The sequence below is a fragment of the Rhododendron vialii genome, chromosome 4a (assembly GCF_030253575.1).
Source record: "Rhododendron vialii isolate Sample 1 chromosome 4a, ASM3025357v1".
NCBI classification, from domain to species: Eukaryota; Viridiplantae; Streptophyta; class Magnoliopsida; order Ericales; family Ericaceae; genus Rhododendron; species Rhododendron vialii.
Window position 1 is genome coordinate 7,913,102 of NC_080560.1, and position 27,421 is coordinate 7,940,522.

General features: G+C 38.2%; 3 protein-coding genes across 4 annotated transcripts; 1 reads left to right on the forward strand and 2 right to left on the reverse strand.

Moving 5' to 3' along the window:
• The first annotated feature begins 605 nt into the window (after positions 1–605).
• On the forward strand, positions 606–6,082 carry LOC131323008 (cytochrome P450 98A2-like). Its single transcript, XM_058354617.1, has 3 exons — positions 606–1,176; positions 3,380–3,777; positions 3,884–6,082. The coding sequence occupies exons 1-3, from the start codon at positions 687–689 to the stop codon at positions 4,529–4,531; spliced, it is 1,536 nt and encodes a 511-aa protein (XP_058210600.1). The 5' UTR covers positions 606–686; the 3' UTR covers positions 4,532–6,082.
• On the reverse strand, positions 5,737–11,333 carry LOC131323009 (cysteine proteinase inhibitor A-like). The gene is made up of 3 exons (XM_058354618.1): positions 10,979–11,333; positions 8,015–8,237; positions 5,737–6,080 (listed from the first exon to the last, which is right to left on the reverse strand). The coding sequence occupies exons 1-3, from the start codon at positions 11,168–11,170 to the stop codon at positions 6,073–6,075; spliced, it is 423 nt and encodes a 140-aa protein (XP_058210601.1). The 5' UTR covers positions 11,171–11,333; the 3' UTR covers positions 5,737–6,072.
• A 5,391-nt stretch (positions 11,334–16,724) lies between these two features.
• Positions 16,725–17,989, reverse strand: LOC131323010 (E3 ubiquitin-protein ligase ORTHRUS 1-like). 2 transcript variants are annotated; one of them, XM_058354620.1, is made up of 2 exons: positions 17,714–17,989; positions 16,725–17,527 (listed from the first exon to the last, which is right to left on the reverse strand). In XM_058354620.1, the coding sequence occupies exon 2, from the start codon at positions 17,438–17,440 to the stop codon at positions 16,898–16,900; it is 543 nt and encodes a 180-aa protein (XP_058210603.1). In that variant the 5' UTR covers positions 17,441–17,527; positions 17,714–17,989; the 3' UTR covers positions 16,725–16,897. The 2 variants fall into 2 exon arrangements, with proteins under 2 accessions (XP_058210603.1, XP_058210602.1); XM_058354619.1 differs by having other exon boundaries at positions 17,718–17,987.
• Positions 17,990–27,421: the final 9,432 nt, after the last annotated feature.

Below are 27,421 nucleotides of genomic sequence, written 5' to 3' on the forward strand. Positions count from 1 at the left end.
GGTGGGATATCCTCTTTGTCCGGGATCTTCGTCGTTGTTGGTCGGAATCCTTCGTAGCAGAGAGGAAGAACGAGAGAGAGAATGAGGGAATGGTAGGGAGGAGAGAGAAATAACAATATTTTAATGGTTTGCTCATGAATAGTAGCTCGGTAGAAGTAGAGAGCATTTTTTCGAAGGGAAAATACCTTCCAGTTTTCCGAGGCTGCTGCGAGCTGTTTTGAGGGCTTGAACGAGGTAAAATGACTGTAAATGTGATTTTTGCTAGCCTGGTGTACATGCCCTAAGGTGGATATATAAAACTATAATTTGTTTGTTGTGGGTGCATACGTATTCATAATATCCATGAGCCTGACAAGTGGACCAATTGGGACGACCGCAGCGAAGGTGAGCTACTGAGGGAGTCGAAGTGCAAGAAGTGAGTTTGACGCGACCATTTCGATGTCGCAGGTAGTAGATATATATATACACACTTCATCGTACATTAAAGATTTTTTTATATGATCGAGTTATACTAAATAATTCATCAGTCTAAGTTCTTAATGCCTAGTGGCATAGTATTCAATTATTATCATCCCCCAATCACTCCTTTAACATCCATATATACAATGAAACTTCTCCTATGAAACACACACAAGATCAGAATTATTTGAGTCTCAAAACACATCCTACTCCCTTTTCCTCAAAAAATGGCACTGCCTTTGCTAACCATATTCTCAATCATTCTATTCAGTTTCATTTCATCCCACCTCTACCAAAAGCTGAGGTTCAAGCTCCCGCCGGGCCCACGCCGGCTGCCTATCGTGGGCAACCTCTTTGACGTAAAGCCCTTGAGGTTCCGGTGCTTCGCCGAGTGGGCCCAGATCTACGGCCCGATCATATCGGTGTGGACGGGGTCCAACTTGAACGTGGTCGTTTCGAGCCCGGAGCTCGCGAGGGAGGTGCTGAAGGAGAATGATCAACAGTTGGTGAACAGGCATAGGAGCAGATCGGTGACTAAGTTTACCAGTGATGGACAGGACCTCGCTTGGGCCGATTATGGGGCCCACTATGTGAAGGTTAGGAAACTTTGTACACTTGAGTTGTTTTCTGCGAAGAGGATTGAGGCCCTTAGGCCCATTAGGGAAGATGAGGTTACGGGCATGGTTGAGTCCTTGTTCAATGACTGCACTAAACCTGGTATGATCCCTTCTTTTTCCATAACTTAATTTTTTGCATAGTTGTTCTACTCAACGAGTTGTACGAAGTAAACGTTTTCAATCATCAAAGCGACACCAGAGCGAGCCCTGCTCGGCCGGAACAACACCTCACCACGAACCATTTGAGGGAGGGGTTCGAAAAATAAGCCATGTGTCACTTTTCAATTGCTATGTTTCCATCTTTAATTGGGTATTAGGATCGCTTTAAAAGCATATCTCTACTAATATCGGGGCCTTAAAATTAATAAGCGGCTGACTTTCAACGGCTCCGAAGAGTTCTATTGGGCAGTAAAAGCTGAACGTTACTATTTTGAGAGAGTAAGCCCCTAAATTCTTCTGTTTTCTTGATTCTCATAGCAATATCAGACTACGCCACTGTTTCTTTCCAAAAAGTAACAATTGGCCTAGGAAAAACCAGTAGTGCAGTTCTAGGCCTGATGCGGGCGTGTCAGAACTGGATTGCAGTCCAAATGTTTATCCAGGCCTGGATGCCTCAAATCTAACTTCTTATTGAGCGGATTGTGTACGACTTGAGAGGTGAGGCCGTATGCGGTTCGTGGTTTGCCTTGTCAAGACAAGGACTTAGAATTTCCTAACCGTTGTTGAAAATGAAAAGAAAAAGAAACAAGGTGCGATGAAATTAAAAAAACTTCATTAACTGTTTAACAAAGTTTGGGTACAAAAAAATGAAAGGAAATAAAATTTAGGCAGGGCTAGATTGGACTAAAAGATAAAAAACTTTGCTGGAAAGAAAAAATAATTGAAAGATAATTTGAGTAAGCCGTAGGCTTGATGGTCGGGGACCCTTTCTAAGACCTTCAATTCTGGTATTTATAGGCAAAGTTCCAAAACTTGAGCTACTTCCACTTGCTTTTATGCATGGCTGCCACATGCCCCAAGCCTTGCTCCTTACTCCAAACCTTTAGCTGCATTTTCAGGCCTAACAGCAACTTTTTCAAGCCTTCATTGCCTCTTTTTGTATAGATACTTGCTAAAATGAGATTTTGGGACTTTTTAAGGCTAAAAACTGAAACTTTTCTACAAAGAAGAAGACTTTTCAACCACTTTTCGTCCCTTGTGAGCCCTTGGAGGCTCTAAGTTGGTTCCTTATGTGAGAAGATTCAAGACAAAAGGCATTTTTGGAACTTGTGCCCTCTTTTCTTATGCAACAAAGGCCAAAAAGGCCTAAATGAGCTGCTTGTAAGCTACTTGTGTAGGCCTAATTGAGTTGCTTGCTAGAGAGAACCTTCTAGGCCTTGTTCTCTCTAGGCCTTTGAGCTGCTCCTTGCTTTCCAAGCATGACTAAGCAGCTTATGGCCTTTTTGACTTCTTCATTTTCAGCCTGAATAAATCTGAAAAACTTACCTAGACCTCAAAAACGAATCTTGGCCTTATTGAGCTAAATAGGCCTAAAAAACTAGTCTGAGCTTTGATTAGTTTGGCCAAGGCCTTAATCTAATTCGGGCTTTAACTCAATTAGGCCGAATAAGTCTAAGAATGGGCCCAGATCTGAAAACTAATTTGGGCCTTAACTAATTAGACCATGCTCCAAATATTAATGCGGCCCATAAATCCCTTTCAGCCCTTTTTGTGGCCCACTATAAATTCGACCAAAGGCCTAAATCAATCAAGGCTTAATTCAACCAAGGCCCAAAATGTTATTTTGGGCCACTAATCTATTAACAAATTCTTTTTTTAGAATTTAGCCAAAAATAGGTGTAAACAGCCACACATAAGAATTGAGCATTCTCTGGGAACAAGCAAGCTTTTCAAAAAAAACCTTCGAGAAAATTCTAAGCACTCATGAGAAACTAGGTTAGGATCAAAGAGAGTGAATATAAGACACATGTTATATTATGTAAACACTGACTTTCATTAACTTGGTTCTTACAGGGGAGACGCCCTCCTTTTATAGGCGTAAGGAAGGGACGCTTACATCACTGATTACCTATACAAACAGTATAAACATATAATTGATTTACCACCAATTATATTCGTTACATACCAAGGTCTTCTGCATACATTTATTACACATACAATCTTTGATACCATGGAGTAAGTCTCTAGCAAATGCTTTCACCTCCCTGCATTTATGTGGCCAATAATTGTGTTTGTAGTACGGTTCTATCGGTCAAAAATATGTGAAAGTAAAGCCTAGATTGAAAGATTATGATGGCATGCAGAAAATTCAGGAAAAGGTTTTGTCGTGAGGAAATACTTGGAAGCAGTAGTATTCAACAACATAACCAGACTGGCATTCGGCAAGCGGTTTGTGAATTCAGAGGGCTTGATAGACGATCAAGGCCTAGAGTTTAAGGCGTTAGTGGCCACCAGCTTAAAACTGGGGGCGTCGCTGTCCCTGGCAGAGCACATCCCCTGGCTCCGATGGATGTTCCCTCTGGAAGAAGAGGCTTTCGCCAAGCACGGCGCATGGCAGAAACGGCTTACCGAGACCATCATGGAAGAGCACACCGCTGCCCGCCACAAGAGCGGCGACGCCAAGCAGCATTTCGTGGATGCGTTGCTGACATTGAAAGAGAAGTATGAGCTTAGCGAGGTCACAGTCATTGCGGTTCTTTGGGTACGAATGTCGTGTCCATTATTATCTTGAAAGTTTTATTACAAAACATGAGATTATTGAGACAATTTAGCAGTTATAAGAACTTTTGTCCCTTCTATTTTTTCAGAACATGATCCATGCAGGCATAGACACAACGGCTGTCGCTGTTGAGTGGGCAATGGCCGAGCTGATCAAGAACCCTAGGGTGCAACAAAAAGCTCAAGAGGAATTAGACCGCATCGTGGGTCATGAACGGGTCATGGCCGAATCCGACTTCTCTGACCTCCCTTACCTGCAATGTGTTGCCAAAGAAGCCTTGAGGTTACACCCTCCGACCCCACTAACGCTTCCCCACAAGGCCACTTCCAACGTCACAATTGGCGGTTACGATATCCCTAAAGGATCCAACGTCTTCGTAAACGTGTGGGCCGTGGGCCGTGACCCGACAGCTTGGAAAACCCCAGACGAGTTCCAGCCCGAGAGGTTTTTGGAGGAGGATATTGATGTGAAGGGCCACGATTTCCGGTTGTTGCCTTTTGGGGCGGGCCGACGGGCCTGCCCCGGAGCTCAGCTCGGGATCAACTTGGTGACATCAATGCTTGGTCATCTTCTCCACCATTTCTGGTGGGCCCCGCTGGAAGGTGTGAAGCCGGAAGAGATAGACATGTCGGAGAACACCCCGGGGTTGGTGTGCTTTATGAGAACCCCTTTGCAGGCTGTTGCTAAACCAAGATTGTCTGCTCACCTGTATAAACGTAAAGCTGTTGACATGTAATTTTCGACTTTGATTAATTTGCTGCTATTCAAAGTAGTAGTTCTTATTGTTTTGGAATTGCGATGTGTTCGAATTATATGGATATCAAGACTGGAAAAATAGGGCTGACAGTGTTGCCCCATTTTCGCCCCTGATATCCTTGTTAGCGCCTTCATTTGTTATTGTTAAACTATTTTCTCATTCTGGAAATAGGACTGGAAACTGTTTTTGGTAAGGTTTCTTGAGTCGACAGTGGGAACTGTTTTCTGAAGTCCTGGAGAAAGGTTTCACAAGAAAAAACGAGAACGATTGAGTTTCATACTGTTCAATGATTCTGTTCCGAGCCCCAGAAAAACAAATGAAAGCAAACAGATAATGTTTTGGAGCTCCAAAATTGTTCAATCGAAGGGGTAACAAAGGCTATACAGAGTCAAATATTCTGGCAAACTTCACAGCGAGAGCATGTTTCCATGGAGAATAGGATCCACTCAAGTCTCGTCTCGAAACGGACAGGACGGTCTTGTTTATTGGCAATTCCTGGATCCACATAGCAACCGTTCACTTTCAAGATAAATGTTTTTCAACCGATATCCGATCAACAGGGTTTTTGACGTAGCTGCAGTTGCCCACGAGCTCTCAAAAAGAGGACCGTTTCAATCATTCAAGTGAACCCACAAAGAGCCACAAAGGCTGAACAGGACCGCTCCTGTGACTTGCCATGTCTTTGTTAGGTAACAGTTGTTAACTCAGAACTCACAACTCTCAAGTGATCTCAGAGCTGAGAGAAGAAAAATGCGAGCATAAAATGGGAAACTCTAGAATCTATGATAGATTGGTTAATCAAGGAATGCACAGCTCATTCAATAAATTTCAGTAATGTGGACTCAAACAAGCACAACTGAACAACAGTATAAACTGAGAAATAACCAACAAATCATCATTCGGTAATCGCCATCTTTAAAAGAAACTAGATCACCATGGTGTGGTTCTGAGTAAAACATGTCCAAATCATCTTATTTGCATGTAGTTCTAGCCAGTAAGAAGAGTACACCTTATTTGCTCACATTCCAAACTCAAGACAGGAAAAGAATACCATATAAATAGACCTGTTCGGCTCAAAATGCTTCATAAATGAAAGGTAAACCAGGAAAGCACCATTCTCAGAATCACGAATCCAGTAAGCAAAAAAAGAGGGCTAGCAAAAATCACGAGTCATAAGAAGAAAATAACAGCATAGAAAGGTGTAATGTATATAATAGAGTGAAAGTGGTACAGCGTCACAAATTTACAACTTGCACAATAACTGCCAAACATTAGCTGTATCGTTCGATATTGCAGTAAAAGCATGGCAGCACTGTACAGGCTTCTTAGAAACTAGGTTGTATTTACAAACACATATTCAACATAAAAGCCAGGTTAATATGTTTAGAAGTAATATTGTTCCATTTGGTTCAGAAAAAGAAAAAATTATTCCTTCAAAGGTCTTATTTGCAACTGCATTCAACTCCCCTTTGTTACATCCGCTCCTAAGCTTATGAAGCAGAGAGGATTTCAGACGATCTTCAATTACCTGCATTAAACAGAAGAAATTTTATCAATCTCTTATCATCCTATAACATATAATTAATTCACTTGATGTCTGCACCTTGGACCATCAGACGGTAACTTGGCCATATGGCCATCCTGGTCCATGGCATTTGATTACAGCACATGCCTGATTACTTACTACTTGCACATATCCTCTCAAACAGAAAAAGCAACTACCGATGCCAGATAGAGTCTCAATAATGAAGCACACTTCATTCATTTTAGTCACCGCATCTGTGGGCAAATTACCCCCATGGACTAAAACATGCTTGTCCTATTTCCAGACAAACCGGACACATTTGTAACATAGATTACCAAACCAAACCGAGCCTTGGTTATACAATTTATTAATTTATCCCCATTTAATCTATGTTACAAATACAAACTAAAACTGGTTGGAGATACCGCTTTATTTGCCAGTACAAGTACCAAAAAATAATGATCCCTAAAACTGGTTAGCGATACTTCTTTGTTTGTCATACAGAAACCTAGCCGCGCGCGCGCACAGAGAGAGAGAGAGAGAGAGAGAGAGAGAGAGAGAGAGAGAGAGAGAGAGAGAGAACTACGCTGATGAACTCCTTGCTGAAAAGATAACAAGTTTATGCCCTTCTGAGATTTTGATGTAGGCACAGAAAAAAGAAACCTCTCCTTGTCTTGCGGATAGCAGAAAAAACAAATTTCAAAAATCCCCCTTATTTCAAGTCCTTAGGAAAAATTCTCATCCACAGGCTCAACTAAATTACAATTTCCATAGTTTGTAGGCTCCCAATAATAAAGACTAGCTCAAAGACTCCTTCTGGAAACGCCTAAAGGGAAAAGAAAAAAGAAAAAGAAAATTTCCATCTCTAAAGATCCTATAAAGTAAAAACCTTCATTGTTCAAAGACACTCAAGAGTAAAAGGTGTAAACTCTTTGCTCACATATCTAAAGATCCAATAAAGTAAAAACCTTCATTGTTCAAAGCCACTCAAGAGTAAAAGCAGTAAACTTTTAGCTCATGTTTTCACATTCAAGGCGCACGCGCGCACACACACACACTCTGAGAGAGAGAGAGAGAGAGAGAGAGAGAAGAGGAGAAGAGAATGGACTACTACAAAAAAATCAATGAAGTAGAACTATAAGTCCTCCTACCATGGCTTTAACCTCAGGGGGTCTAGTTTCTTATCATGATCAAACACCCAGGTCACTTCTTACAATTGCACTGATTCTGTAAAGGTGCCAAACTTCTACAACCAAATCTCTCAAATTTCATAGCTACAGCTGCCATCCTCTCACTGCCACTAGTCCTTTCAGGGACATCCGATAAAATTGGAAGAATCCTCTCCTGCAACTAGTTGCAATTATGAGGTGAATTCTAAATATCATATTTCTATAGTCTCAAAACCTCGGATGTCGGACACAGGAATCAGGAATGTGTTCCCACTCCCCAAACACCATCCCTCACAAAAAAAATATTGATAAAAGTGATAACAATAATGACCAATAGAAATATCAAATCTTCCTACTTGACAAGGGAAAGAACGAAGAGAAAAAAAAAAAAAAAAGACATGCATAATGCGCTAATCCAGGAAGGATCATCAAACCTCGAAAATTTCAATATTGCATTGATGAAGCACATTAAGCATTTCTAATATACAAACCGGACAAACAATTAATATTACATTTGCCTCTCTCCAAACACAACCACTTCGCATTCACACATGGAAGCAATCAAATGCAAATCTACTGTGCATCTCCACATCACATTTAGCTCAAAATAAGTATTGTGCACATCTTAAAGCATCAATACTGGAGTACTTACTATAATAAAGAAGCAAAGTAACAGTTGGTCATGCATAAACCGATAGCCTTATCAATATTCATTACATTATCAATATATTGAGTTAAATACTTGAATGTATCAAAATAGTCAATTACCTCGCTTCCCACCAAGCCCAGTGGAAGTGAATGAAGAAGAGGCATCATGGGTAGGTTTGAATTCCTGCAACTGCTTAAAGTTCATCCACGGCTTCACCCAAACTTTAGCTTCATATATCTGTTTCTTTCCAGCATCAATTGCCTCCAAGGTAAGATGATACATCTTCCCAGCAACTACCTGTTCCTTGGCTTTCACCACTCTTGCAAACTCGAGAAGAGTATTCTGCACAAAAAGATCTTGTGAGACACCAGGGTAAAAAAAACTACGAAAATCAGTTCAGAATCGATGGACAACAGGACAGGCATAAATCTCGAGGACGAAAGTATGTTCCCTATAGAATTTGGTTTCTATTGTTATTTTATATGAATGCTTTCAGAAAAAAAAAAATAGGGATCAAAAACAATTTTCCTTCTTGTCATTCTATTTGTGTTCTGCGTAACTTATTAATAATTACCTCTGAAGACAGTATATGAGCCTCACTGGCTTCTCTACGTATAAGCTATTCATTTGATGCTTTAAACATAGAATCAGATCGAAAAGAACGAAATTAAGACGTATGAGCACAAAGTTATGAAGAAGTGCCAACCATAGCCATAAAAGACTAAACCAGCAATGAAAAAACAACTTATAAAACACAAAGAAAGCATTGAATCTTAACTAACAAATATCATTGTCCAAGAAACTTAAAAAACAAACTAAAAACTATAGCTGAAGGCCCAAAGTAACAATTCAACTATGAAAAAATCAAAGTAACCCATTTGCTTCACAACTCTAAATACACTTGCATATTATACTAATTTTTAGGTTAATTCGAAAAAATTCCATAGTATTAGCCCTTGCAACTTGCAAGTCCTTTGAGTGAAAAAAAATTCTGTAAATTTCAAGTTATCAAATCTTTTTTAGGTTGCCATGCATAAAATTAAATGGTGGCTTCGCACATACACATAATATCTTCTCTTCATTGGACCTCGCAACTAGCAATACATACTGATAAAATATATTTTTTAGGAAAATTTATATAAATGGCCCTTCTAGTTTTATCCGAGTCTCACTTTCGTCCTCTAAGTATCAATTACAACTCTTTTGACCTTCAAGTTTTGTTTTCGTACCAAATTGTTCGAATTGATAACTTTTGTCAGCTAAACTGGACGGAAAAAATCAAATTGAGGGCAGACGTCATCAATTGAACCAACTTGGTACGAACTGCAACTTCCAAACTGCCATCAATCTTATTTTTTCCATCCAATTTGGCTGACCGATGTTATCAATTGGACCGACTTGGTACGAAAACCAAACTTGAAGGTCAAAAGAATTGTAATTGATAATTGGAGGACAAATATGAGACTCGGATGAAATTAGGAGGACCGCTTCTATAAATTTCCCTATTTTTTATTATTACTATGAGAATACATGTGATTCGGGCCCCTTCTAAACACTAATCCTTCTTCCACCAGTCTATGCCGGAAAAAACCCACAATAAACAAACATGGGCACACATGAAAGAGAGATAAATCCTAGTGCTGACTACAATATAAGATGCACAATCAGTTGTTTCACTAGTATCCTTTCAACCTGTTGGTTATCATTACCGCAATCTAGTCAAGACAAAAAAAAAGCAACCACAAAATTAAACAAATTTACACACAAGAATAGACAAACACCAAGTTATGTGGTTTTGATACAAACTCATGGGTAGAACTCACCCTTGAAAACCGGCTTACAAGGGGCGGTTGCCCAAGAGCTTATATACACTAGGTCAAGCCCATGTTTAGGCGATGTGGAACTTTAGGATCGTAACAGGTTCGATCCTATGAAGCACGGATACTCCGAAACTAGTCACGTACGAGTATCGGATATGCGAGGGATACGGATACGCGTCCGATACGGCCCGATACGTATCGGATACGGCAAATAAGTATCCTGCATTTAAATTAAATATTTTTTATTTCGGATACGCGAGGGATACGTGGGGGATACGGCAGGATACGTTTAGGATACGGCAGGGGTTAAAATGAAATTTTTCAAAGAATCAAGTACAAATTAAAAGGGAAAAATTGTAATAATAGCATCACTAAAAATATAAAAACTTAGGAAATTATGCACATCGATAGATCATTTCATGAACCGGTCGATATTTTCCTACCCTAGATCGCTTGAACCTTTGATCACAAGGTTCTCTCTTTGTTTTACTGGTGTGGGTTTCTATTGTTTACATTTTATAATAAATTATATCTAATACATACACTGGTACATAGATATATGTGTATATATATGAAGTATATTATATGCATAGCGATTAGTCTATTGCCTACTAACCTCTATTTTTTTTTCTTTTCTACAAAATTCTAATCTTTTGGATGATAAGTTCCTACTCTTTTGAGATTGACATGTACTTCATGCTTGGTATTAGCAATTCAACTACTCTTTTATTTCTTATGACTTCACTTTTACGCCTAGGAGACTAATAATTATAAAAATGTACTCCCTCCGTCCCATAATGTTTGTCCGGTCCGCAAAACGAGAACGTAAAAATAATATAATTTTTGTAAGGAAAAATTAAATTTTTTTCAACAATTCACTAGATATTGATGAGGCCTTTTGATTTATGAAAAAAGTTTGAATTTTTTCTTAAAAGAAGTGCATTATTTTTGAATCCTCGTTTTGCGGACCGGACAAACAATTTGGGACGGAGGGAGTATAATTTATACAGCCGTATCCCCGAAGTATCCGTATCCTATTTTTGTAGGTTTTGACGTATCGCCGTATCCGTATCCGTATCCCGTATCTGTGCTTCATAGGTTCGATCTCATTAGATAGATAAACATGGCCCACGGGAGAGAAATTCTACTATGAAAACAATCAAAATTATATTGGTCCACAGTCCACAAATATGCCACATGGGTAGATTAATCCTCCTAGTTGAAAAAAAAACGATACAACTACCACTTTGAATCACTAAATACCTCTTTCTTGTTGTGTTCTTGGACGGCGAACTGACCGATGCTCACGATCTCAGCGCTGTTCTGAAACCCCTTGCAATCGTGAATTCCTCCGGGGGTGTTCATCCTTATGAAAGGGTCCTCTCTGCAAAGCCCCAATTCACAGAAAACGGAGAGCAAAACCACTACAACACTCAAATATGTATTTACCTTCATCCCTCTCTCTCTCTCTCTCTCTCTCTCTCTAGGGTTCTGATCGATTATTTTCAGTTTTTGTGTCGATTGCGTCCTCACAAATATGTTTGGCTAGAGATCTGTGGGTGGGCAGAAGGTCGTATGCTTCGTAGAGAAGGGTTTTGAATGGTAGTTGGCCGATTCGAGGGTAATGAGGAAAACGGGTCGGTTTGATTTGATTTGACCCAATTGCACTAATCGTTTTTGTTTGCGGCTTTGCGTTATGAGATTTACGTTGACCTCCCTGTGGTTCAGTATGATGATATTAATACCCCTAACAATTATGGAAATTACTGCTCCATTCCTGAAGATTAGGGTCGTTTGACTCGTACTTTGGGGGCATTTCAACTTTTTGGTTTGTGCTTATTTAAATTTTTTTTTTTTACATTTTTTAGTTTTGCACCAACTTTCTATGCATTATTGGTTCGTCTTGATTAAAAAAATCGAAAAAATTTACCCAAGTATTTTTGAAAAAACCGAAAAGGCTTACTTTTTTATATTTATTTAATGTTTTCATAAATATTTATGTAAAAGTCATAATTTTACACAAAGCCGTGTTCTATGATATGTATTATAACGGCCGTGTTCACAAGTCATAATTCTTTTTGGAATATTTCACGGTCATGTTCTATGGTATATAATTTTACACAAGTCATAATATTTATTAGAATATCTCACGGTCATGATCTATGGTATATTATAACACTATTCATTATTGTGGATCAAACGGGCCCACTCTATTAAGATTATTAGGCTATTTTAACATTATTTTATATTTACGCGGTCAGAATTTAACTCTCAATTAATCATGCATATTTTATTATTACAATACTTATCTGTTACCGGTCCCGCGGGGCCATTTCATTAATGCTATTATGTCTTTTTTTGAATTTTAGTCGACATTTGCGCGATCAGAGTTCAACAACTAATTAGCCAAAGTTGATTATTTTTTATGCCCACGATAGATGATAGAAACTTACTTGTCATTTTCATTATGGTTTTGCTAGTTACTGTCCAGTGGGCATAGCCTCGGTATAGGATTAATTCTCCCGACTATCCAGAAAACTCTAATCTATCAGCCTTTTATTACTTCCCTTTATTCTTCTTTTTGTCAATGTCTATGACACTAGGATCCCATACGGAACACCTTCTTAAAAAATAAGTACTTATTTTATATTTTTAAACTCAAAAATAACGTAAATAAAAATTTATTTTTTTATTTTTTTTGCACCGTATAAAAGATCTCGATAAAATCTATCAAGCAAGATCCATATTGCTAGGAAAATTATTTGCGTAAATACATTATTTTTAAGCTTGAAATTGCCTTCTTAAAATTAAGTACTTATTTTACGTTCCGAAACAGGGCCTAACTCTCATATTTCTGTAAATGCCGATTTTAACCTTAGACGTATAGGAGTATATGTGAACTTTGAAAAAGAAATGAGACTACTTTTGGTTTGACTTTTCTTTCTCTCATTTCTTCCATTTTTTTAATTTCCAGACGGTGCTAATCTATGCACAACGATTTTACTTCACAATTCATTTTTTATATTTCTATATAAACAATTCATATTTTCGTTTGACCACAAAAATTTATTTTTTGGGGCCCATCTCAAGTCTTACAAAAATGAATTGAACTGCTTATTTTTTAATTTTTTTTATGAATTTCTGTCAAAAAAATAAACTCAATTGAATATCAATCAGAGCTTTTTCAGAATTCGTAATGCGAAACTGGGTGATTTGCATTACGAATTTTGAAAAGATCCTCACGGATATTCAATTGAGCTAATTTTTTTACTGGACTCCACACACACAAAAAAAGTTTTAAAAAATGAACAATTCAAATTATTTTTTAAGAACACGAGATGAGCCATACCAAAAAATCTCATTCAACCTGAATAATCTCTTCTTCATCCTTGGAAAGGTCATTCAAATCAAAAATAAAAGACACGTGCATCCATTGTCCCACAACTCCAAATATGATAGTATCCAAGAAAACATAATCAGTAGATTTAAAAGTAAGCTTAGCCAACAATAGTCAGGGAACTTACCCCCAAAAAAAGATTTTAAAACAATAGCTGGGAGTAGAAAATGTAGAATAAGAGCAGCACAAAAGGAATGCAAATGATTTACCCAAAAGGAAAAAGAAAATGCAAATGAAATAAATGTGGGGATTGCAAAGGATTGTAAAAATAAAGCTACATACGTACAAGAATGTAAACCAAAGAAAGATCGGTAAAAACTATAAGACCATCCACAGTGGTATAATTAAAATTAAAATGTTGTTAAGTTTAGCAACATTTGCTCAAAAAAGAGCTCACAGTGGAATAGTCATATTTAGCAACCTCTTAACAACTCATCAAATTTTGACCATTGAATAATCAAAATTAACAACTTTTTACCAATAATCAAATTTAGTTGTCCCTACATTTCCTCAATCAAGTACACCATCATAACATAAAAACATTCTCTCTCTTCTATTTTCAACATATTTCTAAGAAAAATACTATTAAAAGAAGTTTCTATTTTTTTTGCAAAAACAGTTTTTTTAATGAATTTTTTTTTCAAAAACTGTTCTTTTAAAAAAAATTCAAAAACTATTCTTTTATTCGAAAACTGTTTTTTTTTTTTAACTTTTTCACGAAAACTTTTTTTTTAAATCAAAGTTTTCAAAAAACTATTTTCTCTTTTTCTAATAATCTATTTTTATTAGTTTGAAACCTATTTTAAAAAAATTATTTTCTATGTCCACAATTTTTAGATTTTTATAAATTGAAAAGGTGATGTGGCAAATTTTGGTTATTCAAATTTGATTGTACCATTATGGACCTCTACATTGCTAACCTTAGCAACCCCTTAAATGCATAACCAAAAGATGATATGACAACTTTTGATTATTGACATTTGGTTATTCCACCGTGGATGCTCAAACATACCTAATCTCTGCCATTTTTACTGTGGGGGAAAAGAAGGGTGAAATTGCAGCCAAAAAATTATGTGGTAGAATTGTGACTTTAAATAGAAAGAGGAATGATACATACACTACACATTTTCACTACACCATCTACTATATTTTTTATGGGACTCATTTCGGGTCCAACAAAAAATACAAAAAAATATCCATAAATTTTAAAATAATATTTTATGGGGCCCTGCAAAAAATCAGCTTTAACCGGTATCGGTAAGTATTATTTCTAAATTTATAAGAGTGAAAATGCTCAACTGCGCAGTTTCGAACATACAAACCCAGAAATAATATTTATCGATACCCGTTAGAGCTGATTTTTTACGGGGCCCCTAAAATATTATTTTAAAATTTATGGATATTTTTTTGTATTTTTTGTTGGACCCGAAATGAGTCCCATAAAAAATACAGTGAATGATATAGTGAAAATGTGTAGTGTATGTCGCATTCCTCATTTCAGGAATAGGGCTACAATTGTCTTTTTAAGGTAAACTAGTACATCATTTCTCTGCCATTTTTAGTGTGCATTGCAGGGACATGTGTCATGGCCATAACCCTTTAGGGCCCCACATTTAGGATGCCCCATGGATGGTTTGCAGATATGGCCTTTTCATTACTAGCCACGGTTACAATTCAACCAACAATTAACCGAATTTAATTTTGTTTGGTCGGCATATGACGATTGAAAACTAACTTCTTGCTTTTATTCTCACATGTATAGGTATGCATAGATCTACATTTCAATAGGTTTTTTGCAGTTACTAAATATTATAAGCACACTGTTGTAATATTTATTACTATTAATGAAGTTCTTACTCTTTAAAAAAAAAATAGCCCTACAGTCAAACGTTAAAGTATAATCAAAGGTTGACAAAGGTCCATCAACCATGCGTATATGCTAGGTTTGGGAAAGTTTTAATGAACCCTTGCCCCACAAGCTAAGAGGTTGTTTTCGAAAATTGAATTCATAACCTTCAAATGATAATGAAACACAGTTACTGTTGAGCCAAGTCCTCTAATCCACTTGTGTCCTTTGCTCTAGGGAGGACGAGTCTCACTCCCATCTATTTTTCACTTGTGCTTATTCTACTCAAGTTTGGTCTGCTATTTTGGTTTGCGATGGGTTTTTTAGTGGGCCCTTAGTGCTGCAGGATGTGCTAAGTTGGGCAAAGCAATTCCACAAGGGGAATGCTATGGTGCATACGATCTTGAAGTTGTCGTTGGCTGCAACAATCTATTGGCTTTGGAGGGAGCGCAATAGTAGGGTCTTTCACAGTCGTAGCTAGGATTGTTCTTCTTCACAAGGTGTTACTCCATTATAGATGATATTTGTGCTTGTATTAATTCCTGGAGAGGAGTCAAATCTTCTTCCCAGAGCCGTGACCTTGTTGCTAGCTAGAAATTAGTAGGAAAATTTTTCTCCCCTAATTGTTTTGGGGTTGTGTAGGGTTTTGGGTTATTTTGGCTTTCTTGTTTGTAAAAGCTGTATTTGGACTTGGTCCTTTGTTCTTGGTTGGTTTGAGCTTTATAAGATTTGACTTGACCCTAAAAAAAAAAAAAAAAATTTGTCCTCTCATCCAAAATGTGTTGCTAGATGGTACCCCATTGTCCTAATTTGTTTGTTCACTATCCCAATTTAATGAGTCAAAGTCAAAACTTTTGAAAGTTTATAGATTTTCAAATTTACCCTTCAAAAATGAAAATGAGTGTTTACTTCAATTCAAAAGTGGTAGGAGTAGAATTGGTAAAATTGGCAGTTTGCCTAAATCTTTGTTCCTGATAACAAGTATATGAAACATAAGAAAATCAAATTAATTGAACTCGTTTCTTACTTGTTCAAAACTCATTTGAGGTCAACCAGAGGTATACAAACAAACCTATCTATAACAAAATTTGAAGCCTATCAAATTTCTCAGCCGACTCGAACTCTAGACGGCCAGCAAACATAGAGTTTAACAAATTTTACGAAGGCCAAACGGTATAACCCTTGGGATCATTGAAGATTTGGCAGCCTTCAACTTTAGAATCTCTAGACTAGTCGAGGTGCGTATACAAATTGACCCGAACTCCCGTTATAAAATGAACACATATAGAGTTTAGAAAAATTAGACATTATGCTCAAGCTTGGCTAGTAATTTACTCGATTAAAAGTTACTATAGACTTGATAGATAAACAAATGCTCCGGTAAATGTTAAGACATTGATTAAAGTCCTAAAATTTTCAACCCAACTTAACATAAATTAATTTACGACTTTCGATCGTTGATTGTCGAGATGAGATCCTAACCATCGAATGCACGATCTGACGACTCGAAAATACGCAGCATGGTATTCTGCACCTCACTGCACAGCACTCATCCAAAGTCTCATTAGTTGCCTGCTTGCTCGAGATGCTCTTAGAAAACCATTTTTTCCAAGTCCACCTGCTCGTCAGATAAATTAAAATCCCAGACGCGACAAAGAGTGTATTCCATTAACTAAAATAAGTTACTTATTTTTTAGATTATAGATGATGTATTGTGAAAAAATGATTTGTCTCGTAAAACAAAAAATAAATATTTAAAAAAATAATAATCTTAGCGGAACGAGGCCAAGCTCAAAAACTTAAACCCTTCAAGTAATTAAAATGGTCGTAATTCAGACCAATAACAGCGAAAAATTAGAACGATAAATTATTACTACGGAAAATACATTGCCCCATTTGGCTGCAAAAGAAAGTCAAAAATGGAGGTGTCGGTGATTTTCTAGAAGATATCAAGGACCTCGGTAATCGAACGGTTACAGAGCGGACACGACCCACGATTCAGCCACACCTCCCGAGAACAAACCCTACAGTACGTATGCCCACACGGGATAAAAGCCGCACCCTTACTCCTCTCCATGCACACGCAGCACACCGCATCAATCCCCCCTCCTCCACTTCCATCCTTGTCCCTCCTCCTCTTCCTTCGATCCTCGCCGTCCGTTTCTTCGAACAATCTCATCAACGTCCTGAACGTAGTCAAAGCCGGCGTCCCCAAAGCGGGACCCTCCGGCCGCGTGTTGCGCTCCGCCGCCAGCGCCGCCGCCAGGTTCATGCCGACGCAAGGCTGAGCTGGGCCGGTCTGAGCCGGGATCTGACCGGTGACCGGTCCTTGTTCTTGTTCTACTTCGAGAGGATCGTCATCATCTTCTCTGAGATTCATGATGGATGATGGTTCGAGATCCCAAGAGGACCCACAAAACCCAAATCCCAACCGTTGCTTCAGGTTCCTCCACAGGCCTCTCCCTCTATCTACACCGTCCATTCTGCTTCTCTCTCAAAACCCACTTCCTCAGTTCCTCTCACTTCTTGACAGGAAAATTTCAGATGTTTGCAACTTTTTTACTCATTTCTGCAGAAAGAGAACAAATTACGGAGAACCCATGTTCAGAAAATTCAAAAATATGCAATGAAATCAGTATTAGTACAGAATCATAGAATTTTCTTTTAGCTATGGAAAACAAAGAAAAAAATGGATGGAAACAAATGAGAGAGAGAGAGAGAGAGAGAGAGAGAGAGAGAGAGAGAGAGCTTTTACATACGAATATTGAATCAATGATCGAGGTATTTCTTCTTCACATGCGAGAACCGTGAACCTCTTTAAAACCTCTCTCTCTCTCTCTCTCTCTCCACGTATTTATGAGGACGAAGATGGGAAAGCAGCAGAGTTCTCTGCTGCTGGAGGAAGAAGTAGGGGGAAGTGGAGAATGATTGTTTTCAAATCCCTTTTAACTTCCCTCTAATCAAGGGACTTTAACGAAGTTTTATTGATTTAGACTTTTAATGGTGATATCGGTCTAAAATAACCAATCAAAGAAAGTTCTTTGTTGGGGAAGAACGCATAAAGTTTGGCAAAGTAGGGTTTTTCCGGTCTAGGTATAGGTGCACTATACTTAGAGCCCGTTCCAGAAACGAAATAAGAACTTATTTTTTGTGTAATAAGAAAGCTTGTTCTTGAAAATAAGAAGGCTGCTATTTATTTTGGAAGAATTTATATAGGTACCGACCGGCCGGGGAGGAAAATCGTACCGGCAGTCGTGTCGGGCCGTCTCCGGCCACCGGACGGTCGATCCGAGCCGTCCAAAAATTCTATAAAAAAAAAACAAGGGGGCCATCGCAAGAATCAACGGCATTCGAGGTGTGTAGGGTGCTTGATCCGAGTACCCCTTTTCCGTGTAGGGTGCTTGATCATATATACATGGAAAAGGGGTGCTCGGATCAAGCACCCTACACACCTCGGATGCCGTTGATTCCCGCGAAGGCCCCCTCGTTTTTTTTTTTTAGAATTTTTGGACGGCTCGGATCGGCTGTCCGGTGGCCGGGTACGGCCCGGCGTGGCAGCCGGGACGATTTCTCTCCGCCGGCACCCATTATCATAGCAACAGTCTTATTTTTTGTATAAGGCAACTTCAAACTCAAAAATTATGTATTTACGCAAATAATTTTCCTACCACTATGGATCTTGTTTGATAGATCTCATTGAGATCTTTAATATAGTGCAAAAAAAATTGAACTTTTTTTTTCATTTGCATTATTTTTGAGTTTGAAAATGTGAAAGGAACTTTTTATTTGAATTTTGTGGAATGACCATTCTTTTTTTTGAATGAGAAATGGCAAAATAAGTACTTATTTTTTAAGAAAGTTTCCGGAACGGAGCCTTAAATCACTGTACCATCCACTATATTTTTATAAGATTCTTTTTGGTTTCATGAAAAATACAGAAAAATATTCATAAATTTTAAAATAATATTTTATGGGGTCTTGTAAAAAATCAGCGCTAACGGGTATCAGTAAGTATTATTTCTAGATTTATAGGAGTGAAAATGCTCAACTGCGCAGTTTTGGACATACGTACTCAGAAATAATATTTACCGATATCCGTTAGAGCTGATTTTTTACAAAGTCTTATAAAACATTATTTTAAAATTCTTGGATATTTTTTTGTATTTTTGTGAAATTTTGAGTGGGTTCCACAAGAAATATAGTGGATAGTGTAGTGATTTTATGTAATGTATGTAGCATCTCTTTTTTCCCCTTTGTCTAAACGGATTGAACAAATTAAATGAGTTAAAGTCTAAAAAATACAAATTTCGAGACTGGCCATTCTTTTCACTCACATCAACTTAAAAGTTCATTTACCAAAAATAATTTGTCTAAAATTCTTGTACTATAAACAAAAAACTATTTCAATCAATTGGAACTAATTCAGTTGGACATAACTTTTATAGTATTTCATTAGGAGGTTAGGAGTTCAAGTCTCTCCATCTGTATGTAGATGTTCTTCCTTTTGAGGTATTTTGTTTTATTTCTTTATTTCTACCCTATAATTGCTTATTTCTTATACTGGTTGAGTTATTGAACTTGATATTTAATGTAAAAATAATCTCTTCTATCATTTAAAAAAAAAAAACTATTTCAAAGGAACCCCAATCTAAATTGAAATTCTGCCCGCCAAATCCGAAAATTATCTGATTAAAAATACAACGTGCAATAGTAATGATCGGAATCTGCGGAAATTGGACTTTGGACAACATGGGGGCCATTCCAGTTGTATGTCGCCAATACATTAGTCAGAAAGTTGGGCCACACATTTGACCATGGAAAGGGTTTATATAAAGTGAAAAATATTCATCATTATCATCAATCCATAACATGGATATTACCCAATTTTCTATAGCTCTACTTTTCTTATCATTAAAATTTCAAAGTTCAACCCAAATATATTCCCTTTGGCATCCTATTTTAGTTTCTATTTTGCATTTGAGTTGTGAAATCTAAAATTTGAATTATGGAAAGAATATATTATGAATTTGATATAGTGATTGGGAGATTTGTGCGGTATAAATTTTGCAACAGAATAATGTTTAAGAATACAACGTGATAAATAGATTATGATTTGTTATTCGACCACGTTGCCTTTGAGAGTATTTATTAACAAGATATGAGTATGCGTGCTTATTTCTTCCACCAATTACCATTTTTAGCTATAAAAGTATTTTTAAATTTTCTCTTTATCCTTTGATCTCACTAATATATTGACATTTTTTTATTCAACACACAAATTGGATTAGTGATTTTCAATATGAGGGATATCATAAGAATCCTAATGAAGGGTAAATAGCATTATTTCGCAAAGGTTAAATGAAACTATATATTTCAACTTCATGGATCTTTCTTAATCATAAAAGTAGCCGCATTGTATACTTAACACCTGAAAAAGGGTGTGTGCTCCATGTCCTGCACGTATGGTTGGACATGTAAGCAAGCGAATTTTGCACATAATACGAACTTATCAAGAATTAGGCGTGAAACTCTTATATTATGGCTCTCTCTCTCTCTCTCTCTCTCTCTCTCTCTCTCTCTAAACGAAGCCATTTCAGTCCTAGGGCTAAACCTCAGTTGTCGCAGCCTGGGGGGGAGGTGCCCTCCTCCCCCCGGGTCTGATTTCCTCCTCTGTCCCCCTCTATCTCTCTCTCCTTACCTCTATTCTTCTAGATCGATGTCCTTCAGATGTCTCTTTACCGCCGTTCTATCTTCCCTACCTCGCCTCTCCTGGTCATTGCTTTGCTATCCACTGATCACCACATCTGAGTTCGGTCATCCTAACGGCTAGGGTCGAACAGCAGTCGAAGGTGTTGGGGTAGAACGGATCCCACCACGTTTACCATTGCTGGACAGACGTGGGTTTTGCCTAATGGCCCTATGGGTCTTTTCGGCCAGAGGATGGCCGTGGAAGCTTAGGGGAGGTGGCAGTCGGCGCAGCGGTGGTTTTGATGTAGAATCATCATTTCCTCGTTGGTCGTGGGTGGCTAGTTTGGTGGCGTTGTTTCTGGTTCTGGTTTGTATGGGTCTTGGGGGGGGGGGTGTTCTGTAGTGTAGATATTGTTCTAACTTTGTTTTGCAGGTTCTCCGTTATTCAAGAAAATGATCGGTGAATATGGCAGTTTGGATCTGTGATGATCTGATCCGGTGGTGGTGAGATGGATGTGGCTCCTATGGTTGTGATGCTTTGGTCGTCTTTTGTGTGCCAAAGTCTGGTCGGCGGCCTTCCGAGCTCTCAATTGGGCATGGGGCTCGCATTTCGTTGTTCTAGGGTGGTGATCTCGCTGATACAGATTGTTTTGTTGCAGGGGATTGTTCGTATATGACAGATGGTGGTAGTGGTTGGCCCTCATGCCCTGACTGCCTTGGCTTTCACTTTCGTAGGCTGGTTCTCGTCGCTAATCTCTACATCTGGGAGAGGCTGGCTCGGCTTAATGGTGAGGCTGGGCTCCGATGGTTTGTACGGCGGTGGCTGCCGATGTAGTTGGGGTATTATGAGATGGTTTGGGCGGGCCGGTCCAGGCTTGGGCCAGATTTTGGTGTTTGGGCTTTCTTTGTTTAATTTGGGTGTTGAGTTGAGCTTTAATGTATTATCTGCTGTGAATCCTGGAAGACCTTTGGGTGTTATGGGCTTTGCCCTTGTGATGTATTATCCAACTGTTTGTTCGATTCCCTTTCTCTTTTGCCGTTTTTAATAAAATTCATCTTTTGCCGATACAAAAAAAGAAGAAGAAGAAGCTCTTATATTATGCATAAAATTTTCTCAAGGCCCGTAGGCAAAAATTACATGTACTTATCACTTAGTATTTAGTAACGTACATAGAAATTGTTAACCTTCTTTCGGACAATGAATAATATGAACCAAATCCTTCATATTCTGTAAAATTTTTGCGGACATCCATATACTTCACCATGTACACCAAAATCAAAGTTTATTATTGTCTTTTGTCAAACAAAACTCAACACTACATAATTAAACCACCACTTCAAATCAATTTCATTATGGAATTATCTTGAGACAAAAAGGCAATTCAGCAACTTCATAGTATCCATGTTGGTGGAATTAGACAAGTATCTCACACTAAACGAATTCTGATATACGGAGATAACAGATATGTGACCCAAAGTTAATACACATACCCAATCCAATTTAGCAAAAGCAACCAAAAAGGGGGCATGCCACAAGTAAAAGTGAGTGGACTAGAATATGACAAGAGCCTTGAGGAAGCTAGAAGACTCCGGAAGGTTCAAGAAGACTATAGATATGTGTGAAGTCTTCTAGAACATGATGGAAGGGAATGAACTTATTATATTCTAGAATGTAGAAGAAAGTAGTGCACACCTATATAAAAAGTGGAAGGCCTCATTTGTGGGTGTGGTAGTAAGAAGAACTCCAAAGTGGGGGAGTACCATCCAAATAATTGTGTTGTGTCAAGTGTATGTCAAGCATTTGTATACGTAATAAAGTTTGCATTCCTTCCCTCACTTGGGCTCCCAATAGCGATATCTATGTAGTCAACATTCAAGTTTGATCTAATGCCTACTGATAAGGCTTTCTTTTTTAGGTAAGGTGATTGCCACTCCTCGATAGCACTGATGCCCATCCAATGCCCTAGGAATAGGATTTCTGTCGATCTAAAGGAGCATTTCTGTGAGACCCGAGTCATTTGTTATTGTGCATTTTGGAGATTGGGTGAAATTAAAGAAGATAAATGTCATATGACAATTAAAACGGGTTTAAAGATCATCAAGTATTTTGTGGGATTCAAATGAAATTGGGTTAAAATTTAAAGGCCTTGGTGATATTTAAGGTCAGTTTGCATGTCAAGGTTTAGGTGTCACTATGTGAGTTTGGGGTGTGCTTCGTTTGCTCCGATATATGGAATAATACCCCAAGCGTAGGGTTTAACACGTCTGTTGAAGCATAATAAACCGAAAATCCTGGATCGTACCCAAGGAAATAATTATATGGCTTTGCTGGATTTGTAGATGCAAGTAAGGGGCTTTCGGCTTTTAGACAACCAACTTTGTTTTACTTTAAACGGTGGAAATAAAAGGTTAAATTAAAAACAAATTAACTAGAGAAAAAATAGGCTAGGTCTAGGAATTATTAACACTCAAGACTCAAGCTAAATCACACTCTTCATCCAATTACATAATTTAAGATACTTGAGTAAGGTTCTCAAATTGGAAGATAAAATGATTTGAGAACCAATCTAGCTCTAGAATTCATTTGGCAAATACCTCGAGCGACAGAGCTCTAAGCATCATGTGTGGTGGGTAGGCGATGCTCCCACCTACACATGATCAAAGAGGTTAACACCTCAGTAATTTGTCAAACAAACCCGAACCCCACATCAATTTTCAAATCAAAGATTAAAGCTTTATTGGGTGCAAAATGCAATTTTCGCCCGAGCCATGGGGTGCTAATCACCCCATGACCTAATCCTTGAAACTACTCACTCATATCTAGAGAGAAAAGAGCAAACAAAAATCTACTTAACATAATTGAAATAACAAGACTAGAAGAAAATTAGAGATTAAGATAGATCGGGAGTAAAGGAACAACTTTAATTAAAGCGACAATATCAAAAACTAACAACTAAAGGCAGAAATTGAAATATTCAAAACTGAAAAATGAAGAACACTCAAGAACAATTTGAATTGCAATGAAATCTAATCTAGATCTAGAAAAATGTACTACTTGAATCTATTCTACTTCTTTTTACAAAACAATGACATAAGCTTTTATATCCGCGCCTGGAATATTCCCAAGATGCTCAGAAAATTCGCTCTCAAGTAACTCGGCATCGATGGCAACGGCCTTAGAGTGCTCTACTATGGGGCTCGGCATCGATGTAACATATGGCATCCCATCGATGCCGAGGTGGTTAAGGGGTTGGACCACTAAGGGGCTCGGCATCAATGGACCTTAGAACTTGAAATCGATGCCGACTGCATTATCCCAAAATTCTGCCTTGGCTGCCTGCCTCTTGCTCGGGCAATTCTGGTTCTGCTCGGGCGAATCAGCTTCTGCTCGGGCAAATCTCCACAGCATTTTAAACTTAAGTAAAGATTGCATTTTAAACTTTTCTTTTACCTTTTCTTTACTATAATTTATTTAATGAAAATAAGGAAGTACCCCCCATTTGGAAACAATGGCATTACCAGAATTTTGAGATTTCAATCCAATCAAAATGTTGACCCCCAGCTTTTAGTGTAAAACAGAAAACAACACACTTTCTCTATCGAATAAATGGCTCAAAACATGACCTTAATCTTTGAATAAAACCTTGCAATTTTGAAGTTGCTCTTAGAAAAATTCAAGGATTAATTACCGCCATTTTTTATTTCGAAAATCGATATTTTTTTCGAAAAGTGATTTTTTCATACTTAGACAGATTTTCAGGGGCCGACAGGGTCTTCATTGGTTCCTCGGGTACTTGGACGCACTCGGGCCATGGATGATGTCAAAATATGTCTTATTCACACGATTTACCTGAAAGCACTAACAACATACCTTATGAGTAAACGCAATTAAGAAGCAACTAATTAAGCGATGAAATTAACTAAAACTAAATACTAGCGCACCCTGCATTGCATTAACGGGTGCTTATCAGGGTGCACGTGAGTGATGAGGGGAGGGGTTGTGTGCTTGCATGACCAATGCCCAGGGAAGGGAAAATAAGACACGCCTCTGAAAAGGGTAAGAAGGAAAAAAAAAAAAAAAAAAGGGAGAAAGGGAAGGAAAAAAAAAAGGAGGCCAGTAGATAGGGAACAGTTTTAAAAGAAAAGAAAAGGAGGATTGCCTCCAGAGATCTCTCGAGGTTAATGCTCACCAAGTATTGGTTCTCAATTTTGGAGAGGGTGAGTTTTACTTTAATTCAAGAGGTTTGAAAATTTGATTTAAAAAGAGGAAACCCATGGTGAGCCGTTTCTTTTAGTTTTCTTAGTTGACCATTATGAATAATGGAGTAGAATTTGGATTAGATGAGTGAAGGTCAGGATCAGAGTGATGGTTTGACTTTAAAGAACTTATAGTTAAATTCTTACCTGTAGGTGGGTGGGAGCATGTTGTGTGTGGGTAAACGTATTTGGTTCGGGGTGTTACAAATTCTCTTCCTTTACATAGAGGTGATTCTTCCTTGATGTCTTTGTACTAGGTTTCTCAGACAGTCCCGGGCGTTGCTCCCTCAGATCCAGGGGGAACATCAACCTCTTTCTTTGCGACACCCCCATTCATCCCGGCACATGATTGATTTCAATTTAATAAGGCTCAGTTGTGCATCTTCAGCAAGCTTACCAAGGAATATTGTATTTATTGCGGTGTACCTCTTTTGTAAACAGATTCGGTCCCTTTATCGTCTAGCCCTCTATTTGTTGGCCAATACCTAAAAAATGTGGGCTTATGCCTTATGGTTTGTGGATGTCCGTTGTCCTATCTGATTCGTCAGAGGTTTACTTTGAGCAAGGGGGTCCATTCCATTTGAAACGATTTGGATCAGAAAATGAACCCATGGCAACAATCAAAGTTTTGGAAGAAAATTGACACCCTAACCTTGCTCACGCGTATCCAGTATTTCATGTTGAAGGCAACATCGATTATTACTTGGGCAACTGAAAACATTGGTAGCAGCTTGACAACTTCTTGAAAGAGGAAGGAAATAGAAAGGAGTTGACTGAAAATCACTAAATTTGTGAAGTCTACCAGAAGATTCTTGTGTGTGTATTTTAGTATTTTTTTTCCCCATATCCTTAATGATGGTTGTCTTAATTTTTTTGATGCTTTTCAACATTTTCTTTTACACAGAGATTTGCTTCGAGTATGCTACCATTTGACGAAGTTGCCCGTCAAAGTTGATTTGAGCCTAGAGAAGTATATTAATGTAGCTAGATATCCCCGACATCTCCTTGATAGATTTTGTAACGCCTCTAATTTTTGGGTACGTTAAATGAACAATTTCATTTCAAAATAAATAGAGTCTGACTCAATGTTACAGCATAAATCTCAAAAGAGTGTTCTTAATCAACAAAAGGAGGGGTAAACTAGGGTTCCTATCTACTGCTCCGCTTCTTCCTCCATTCTGGCCAGTTCCTCGGCTTCAAAGGCCTTCAAGGTGTAGAGTTCACCATGTTCATCTATAAGATCTGACACATTATACCGGCGTCGCCACCAATATAATATGTCAGGGTTACCAAAGGTAACACCGTGAGCTACAAAGCTCAATAGAATAATCTCATACCCACTAACCCTTAACTTACAAACAATAGATCATGATTTCTACATAGAATCATGCATATTTAACAAAACAGTTTGACGATAACACATTCACATTCACTATTCAAGTATCGTTGGTGTCCATGTTTTTCTGTATTTCTCCTACGCGACTCATCGTAGACCGTGTCACCATTTTTACTTTTCTTTGGCCCAATCAACATTTTCAAAATCATTTTTAACACACCCAACCTTGGTTCAGCCGTTCCGGGTTCCCGAGTATCCTCACAATGGTTCCGCTGTCCCGGGTTTCCATTGACACACAAAATCTGCATTGGCTCCTCTCCGCGGATAACCAAGCCATACCTCACCATGGTTCCGCCGGTCTGGGTTCCCATGAGAACGTACACAACCTCACAATGGTTCCGCTGCTACGGATTCCCATTGGAACTCACACAAAATCACACCACACAATGGGCTATCACGTCCGGCCACATTGCGGTTTTTCAAAACATTTCACCATTTTCAAACACGCCTTTTCATTAACCACACCCTAGGTGTCATGTTTCTACTTTCTCAATTTTTGTGTCTCGTTTTCATGCATATACTCCGCGGCAGAACTTTTCGCAAAGGTAAACATAAATCATTCATTGTAATCTTGAAACTAGCAAGACCATCCAACTCAATATCATACCACAAATAATACAAGCAATTCATGTATGCATGCTCATAACTCCTTTGAAATATCAAAATACGAATACTTTAAATCAAATGGTAAAGTTTTAACCTTCGAAAACCGTTCTTTTCTCCTTTGTGGGAAGTTCAAAAGAACATATGTTTATTCAAGGTAATAAGTCGATTATTCAAACATACTCATACTTCCATTAGCATAATAAGTATTCTAGCGATTAAGCATTTTAACAATTTAAGCAATAGATAACCTTATATACTTTTTAACATACAGTTCTATGCTATATGTTGAGTTAGTGAACGAGGGACTCTACCTTTCTTCTTGGCGGTAGGGCGGCTACGGAGAGTATGTCGGTGATCGGGCGGAGTAACTTCCTACGGAATGCTTACGGTAGCTTCGAAAGAGAAAGGATTTCTCTCGAAACTAGTTCTTGACTACACTACCTAACTTTTTGGATCGAAAGGGTGGTTAAGTGGCGGTTTAGTGGAGGTCTAGGATGAGTTTCTTGAAGAACTTCA

Excerpts from the sequence above, each read along its gene's own strand:
- LOC131323008 (XM_058354617.1), top strand. The coding sequence starts at position 687 with ATGGCACTGCCTTTGCTAACCATATTCTCAATCATTCTATTCAGTTTC. Across the intron at positions 1,177-3,379 it reads CAATGACTGCACTAAACCTG|AAAATTCAGGAAAAGGTTTT; the intron begins GTATGATCCCTT and ends GATGGCATGCAG. Across the intron at positions 3,778-3,883 it reads CAGTCATTGCGGTTCTTTGG|AACATGATCCATGCAGGCAT; the intron begins GTACGAATGTCG and ends CTATTTTTTCAG.
- LOC131323009 (XM_058354618.1), bottom strand. The coding sequence starts at position 11,170 with ATGAAGGTAAATACATATTTGAGTGTTGTAGTGGTTTTGCTCTCCGTT. Across the intron at positions 8,238-10,978 it reads AAGAACACAACAAGAAAGAG|AATACTCTTCTCGAGTTTGC; the intron begins GTATTTAGTGAT and ends CTTTTTGTGCAG.
- LOC131323010 (XM_058354620.1), bottom strand. The coding sequence starts at position 17,440 with ATGGACGGTGTAGATAGAGGGAGAGGCCTGTGGAGGAACCTGAAGCAA.